The sequence below is a fragment of the Notolepis coatsorum genome (genome assembly GCF_963971535.1).
Source record: "Notolepis coatsorum genome assembly, contig: SCAFFOLD_4360, whole genome shotgun sequence".
Classification (NCBI taxonomy): Eukaryota; Metazoa; Chordata; class Actinopteri; order Aulopiformes; family Paralepididae; genus Notolepis; species Notolepis coatsorum.
Window position 1 is genome coordinate 2,501 of NW_028171248.1, and position 6,386 is coordinate 8,886.

At 47.4% G+C, this 6,386-nt stretch overlaps 1 protein-coding gene across 1 annotated transcript in view; it reads right to left on the bottom strand.

Moving 5' to 3' along the window:
- LOC311248302 (tenascin-like) overlaps positions 1–6,040 on the bottom strand; it is a gene marked incomplete at its 3' end in the record, with an annotated part of 6,700 nt that extends 660 nt beyond the window's left edge. The window contains exons 1-3 of the mRNA XM_084339208.1: positions 5,411–6,040; positions 4,059–5,297; positions 349–612 (exon numbers count right to left, since the gene is read on the bottom strand). Coding sequence (XP_084195334.1) covers positions 349–612; positions 4,059–5,297; positions 5,411–5,930 — 2,023 coding nt within the window. The remainder of the gene's footprint in view (positions 1–348; positions 613–4,058; positions 5,298–5,410) is intronic.
- Positions 6,041–6,386: the final 346 nt, after the last annotated feature.

The window sequence follows — 6,386 nt, forward strand, 5'->3', positions numbered from 1 at the left end:
CTGTTGTCTGTTCTTGTGGTTATGAAGTTTGTAATTGTCTGCCGTGTGTTAACATCAACCTGCAAAGGGGACCACAGATGGACATGAGCTTATGATCAAATGTTCATTAATATGCTTAGATTTCCTAAGCAACCATTGCTGGTATGATCTACAGTAGTTGTATCCTACCTTCTCCCTAGCATTCAACCTTCCCTACCCATACCCACCCTCCTTAGCCCTTTCACTAGCACACTACAGAAGGTTAACCCTTTGTTTCTTTCTCTTTTGCCTAAGCGACTTTGGGTCCTTGAAAAAAGCGCTATATCCAAAATAAATGAATGATTATAGATAAGAGGAGAGAGTGATTACGTGTGGCCACTCTTGCGCTGACGGGAACGCTCCTCTTGTTGTTGAGGACGGCGTAGACGCTGATCAGGTACTCCACGCCGGGCTCCAGCTCCCGGATGGTGGCTATCTTCTGGTCCCCGGCCACGCGCATGTCCAGCTCCAGACCCCCCAGGCCCGTGGGCACGTAGGTGATCAGGTACTCCGCCACCAGCATCTCGTTCACCCAGGTCAGGTCCACGGTCTCCGGGGTGACCTCCACCACCGTCAGGTCCCGGGGCGGCCCCACTGCGCAGGAGGAGACACAGAGGTCGGAGGTCAGGGGGATATGTGTGGGAATGTTTGCCATGGTGATCATCATCAGTAGGGCTGACCTCTGACCTAAACTAGGGCGAATAGCCGACTGATCGATCGAAAGGAGCCGTGGTCGACTGCCAACCTCTTAGTTGAATAAAAAATTTAAATTAAATAAAGATTATAATTATTATATATATATTTTTTAATCATTCTTTCCAAAAGCAAAGAGGCCTAGAAGCGTGGCTAACGCTAATGGCGCGCATACCAGCGAGGCCTAAGAAAACACAGAGGCACTGAAAGAGGATTTCACCCATCTAATGAACACACTAGATCAGACAAATATCAAGATGTATCCATCAGTGGACCAATTGCATGCTTTTGCAGAGGACAAGAAGCCCTCAGTCGACTCCTTCAGACATTAAGCACCCCCCACAGCCCAAATGGATTTTTTTTATAGAAATATATAATTAATATATATATATTTATTTTGTTGTTTGGGGGGGGGGGGGGGTAGTCGACAAATTCCGGCCAATCAAAGTCGACTATGCAAATCCTTAGCCGGAGACGGGCCTAGCGATCAGTGGTTTTCAGGGAATAGCTTTCTCATGCACAAGCATATCCTTTTTTCTTTGTATTATTGTATTTGTGAATATTAACTACTTAATGTTGAGGCAATAGCCCCCGTTTCGTATCAAAACGATTCCCACGGCCTGCTGGTAGATTCAAATCTCCGTTCCAGCAGAGCGTTCATACGGGAAAGAGGCTCGTTTCGTTTATCCTCATTACAGAATAGTACATGTTGAATAATTCAATATTTACTTTCTCTTGTTTCTATTCATCCCATATTTTCTACTTTTCACACTCGCAAGCGCATATTTCCCAGTATCACCGTGTGAGTACTGAGAGGTAATTATAAAGAAATGCGGACTGTGAGAGAGAGAAGCAATGCGGTCGCAGCTTCCCTTGTTTTAAGTGGCACCAAGGCCCCAAGGCACCAAGGCACCAAGGCCCACACCTAGACACAATACACACTGTGACACAGGTCCTCAAGACCCTGCATCTAAAGGATGAATCATTCTGAATCTAAAGGATGAATCATTCTGAATCATTCTGAATCTAAAGGATGAATCATTCTGAATCTAAAGGATGAATCATTCTGAATCTAAAGGATGAATTATTCTGAATCTAAATGATGAATCATTCTGAATCTAAAGGATGAATCATTCTGAATCTAAAGGATGAATCATTCTGAATCTAAAGGATGAATCATTCTGAATCTAAAGGATGAATCATTCTGAATCTAAAGGATGAATCATTCTGAATCTAAAGGATGAATCATTCTGAATCTAAAGGATGAATCATATCATTCTGAATCTAAAGGATGAATCATTCTGAATCTAAAGGATGAATCATTCTGAATCTAAAGGATGAATCATTCTGAATCTAAAGGATGAATCATTCTGAATCTAAAGGATGAATCATATCATTCTGAATCTAAAGGATGAATCATTCTGAATCTAAAGGATGAATCATTCTGAATCTAACGGATGAATCATTCTGAATCTAAAGGATGAATCATTCTGAATCTAAAGGATGAATCATATCATTCTGAATCTAAAGGATGAATCATTCTGAATCTAACGGATGAATCATTCTGAATCTAAAGGATGAATCATTCTGAATCTAAAGGATGAATCATTCTGAATCTAACGGATGAATCATTCTGAATCTAAAGGATGAATCATTCTGAATCTAACGGATGAATCATTCTGAATCTAAAGGATGAATCATTCTGAATCTAAAGGATGAATCATATCATTCTGAATCTAAAGGATGAATCATTCTGAATATAAAGGATGAATCATTCTGAATCTAACGGATGAATCATTCTGAATCTAAAGGATGAATCATTCTGAATCTAAAGGATGAATCATTCTGAATCTAAAGGATGAATCATTCTGAGCTTGATGCATGGGGTTGTTTTCAATAAATCATCCTCATCCTTCAATGCCCCAGGGCATCCTTCTATACCATGCCATGGTCTCATCCTTCAATGCCCCAGGGCATCCTTCTATACCATGCCATGGTCTCATCCTTCAATGCCCCAGGGCATCCTTCTATACCATGCCATGGTCTCATCCTTCAATGCCCCAGGGCATCCTTCTATACCATGCCATGGTCTCATCCTTCAATGCCCCAGGTAGGGCTGTCACTTTAACAAAAAAATCGAATTCGAAATTCATTGCAGAATTGTAGACAAGTTCTAATTCGAATTTCGAATTTCATTGTAAATATATATATATATATATATATTTTTAATAAACCTAAAAAAAAGTCTAAGCTATTTTCAAAGTTTTGGCAACTTTTTTTTTACCATGGTATGTTTGGTATCATTATTTTCAGCGCAGTCTCACCTATATGACCTGACCTTTTTTATAATAATATTATAAAAAAATATATATATTGTATTTATTTTTTATTGGAATTTCTCCCTTCAAGTTCGAATCTAGTGTTTTTATGTAAATTAGAAATTTAATTAGAAATTAGAAAATAATGTGACAGCCCTAGCCCCAGGGCATCCTCCTTACGCTAGTCTTGGGAATATCTAACGGCTGGAAAGTTTAGTCTGTGACATTCCTGGACATCACACATCGACGGAAATCAAACCGCATCATAAACACACGTGGTCGAGGGCGAGAATAGAATAATATGGGAAGAGAGGACGGAGCGAGGAGGCCACTTTGAAGGTTCAGAAACCTCTGGATTCATCCAGTTCACTACACTATATTCTGCCACGGGATTATGGTCAGTAGAGAGAGATGTGTCTCTTGGCTCAAATGAAAGCTGGCGCCTACAATCAATGGCTACTGCGTCAAGGGGATCACAATGAAACCACTGTGTTCACTGCTGATATAATAAGTTAGGCTGCATAGACACCAGATTACAGAAGAACGCAAAAGAGCTGAAATAATAATATGCATAGAGTTTCACTTCCATTGGCATCTTGTTCTTAGTAGCACAATGCACCTTTATCACGGGGGAACAACTAATATTATAATAATATGTATATTATCATAAATATTATATATTATGAAATATGATCTACTATACTCCGACCCACCTCAGACTGAGGCAGGCTTCCGAACAGCAGCTGCTAGACCATATGTAGCCATTTGTCTGTGACCCGCAGTAAGTGATTTTGCAGGGAATAATTACACGATCATCAGTTCACTACGTGGCCGAGGGCCATGGAAAATCACAACTCATATGTCACCACTTGACGTCTCCACTAAACTGCAATCTAATTCATTCATAGAAAATATGTGACCAATATCCTAGAGCCAGAGACATGCATGTTTGTGCTATATCGAGTAGAAATCTAGGTAGAGTGTGTTTGCCAATGTAAATAAATGGTCTGTTGGAAGCTGTCACGTTACCATCGGAACAGTCTTCGCCGACGAAGCCCTCGTCGCACACGCACGCTCCGTTCTCGCAGCGTCCCTGGTCCAGGCAGTTCCCCGGGCAGGTCAACGCTGAGCAGTCTTGGCCGGTGAAGCCTTCGAAGCAGACACACTTGCCGTCCACACAGTAGCCCCTCTCCAGGCAGTTTTTGGGGCAGGTCTTCTCGCTGCAGTCGTCCCCAGCGAAGCCCTTCTTGCAGACGCACTGTCCGTTCACACAGCGGCCGCGGTCCTGGCAGTTGTTGGGACAGGTCAGGTCGCCGCAATCCTTGCCCGCAAAGCCGACGACGCACACGCACTTGCCGTCCACGCACTCCCCGCGTCCCATGCAGTCTTTGGGGCAGGTTTTGACGCCGCAGTCCTCCCCGGCGTAGCCTTTGGCGCACGCACACTTTCCGTTAACGCACCGGCCGCCGTTCTTGCACTTGTCAGGGCAACTGAGATCACCGCAGTCGTCGCCCTGGTACCCCGCGTCACACAGGCACTCTCCGTTGACACACTGGCCTCTGCCGTTGCAGTTATCCGGACAGGAGAGGACGGAGCAGGCCTCGCCCTCGAAGCCTGGGTCGCAGATGCACCTCCCGTTGAAGCAGTGGCCTCGCTCGTTGCAGTTGTCGGGACAGGTGATCTTGGAGCAGTCCTCCCCGCTGTAGCCGGTGTGACACACGCACTGGCCGTTGGCGCACACGCCGCGGTCTTTGCAGTTGTTGGGGCAGGTGAGCGCGCCGCAGTCCTCGCCGGTGAAGCCCTCGTCGCAGTAGCAGGTGCCGTTGACGCAGCGTCCGCGGTCGTAGCAGTCGTTGGGGCAGATGAGCTCGGAGCAGTCGAAGCCCGTCCACGGCTCGTCGCACACGCACTCGTCGTCCACGCAGCGCCCGCGGCCCAGGCAGTTGTTCAGGCAGTTGGTCTTGGAGCAGTCGTGGCCGACGAAGCCCTCCTCGCACATGCAGTTGCCCTCGATGCAGTGGCCGTAGTCGCCGCAGTCCAGCATGCATATCTCGGTGCTGCAGTCGTCCCCGTCAAAGCCCTCGAAGCACACGCACCGGCCGTCCAGACAGCGGCCCTGGTCCTGGCAGTCGTTGGGGCACTCGGACTCGGCCGGCGCGGCCGGCTCGGTGCAGTTGGGGCCCTTCCAGCCGGCGTCGCACACGCAGCCGCAGGTGTCGGCGCTCCAGTTCCCGCGGCCGTTACAGTAAGGCTTGGTGGACACCTCTCCTAGGAGTCAAAGGGTTACAGTACATAAGTACAGTCTTAGAGACTTGGTGTCCAGATATAGAGTGCATTATAAATGTATTGTTATTGTTATTAGCAGCACATGATGAACCTACCGGTGAGCTGTGCGGCGCAGCAGGCGGTGCCTCCGGAACACTGCTCCCTCAGGGCCGACAGCTCCGACTCCAGCAGCTCCAGCCGGTTCAGGATGTCCTTGACGTCCGGCAGCTGGTCACCGCCGCAGCCGCCGCCGCAGGCCTGCTTGGGGATGTTGATGCGGTGCGTGAAGACGATCTGGTTCTCGCCGTCCAGCGTGTGCTCCACGCGCTCCTCCTCCGTGTCGCGCATCACGCTGGTCCTCTCCTGGAGCTCGGTGCCTCCTCCGGGGGAGTCCAGCTCCACGGAGCAGAGGGCGCTGGCGGGCACGTTGATGTTGTAGACGTGGTTGAAGACCACCGGCTGGTCGGGGCCGGGCAGCACGGTGAGGTTCTTCTCCTGGCTCTTCTTCGGGGCGGCGGCGGGCGCCAGGGTCTCTCGGCGGTGGCGGATGATCTTCTTGACCAGGCCGGCGGAGGAGAGCTGGAGCAGGAAGGCCACGGACACGCAGGCTACGAGGAGGAGGCCTTTGGTCCCCATGGTGGCACTGAGGCCTCTGGTGGCACTGAGGCCTCTGGTGGCACAGCGGCCGGCGGGGGAGGCGGGAGTCCGGGTCGCTGTCTCTCTGCGAGCTGTCGTTTCTGCCCTCGAGTCCTGCGATGGAAGGAAGCGTAGTATGAGTGGGTTAGAGAAGATGACATTCTAATCAGGGAAATAAAGCCTGTTTGATAGGATGATAGTAGCTAAGTTAATACATTATATGATAGTAGCTAAGTTAATACATTATATGATAGTAGCTAAGTTAATACATTAGATGATAGTAGCTAAGGTAATACATTAGATGATAGTAGCTAAGTTAATACATTATATGATAGTAGCTAAGTTAATACATTAGATGATAGTAGCTAAGTTAATACATTATATGATAGTAGGCTAAGTTAATACATTAGTTAAGTTAAGGGTTATTAGGGGGTTAGATACAGCATGATATTTGCC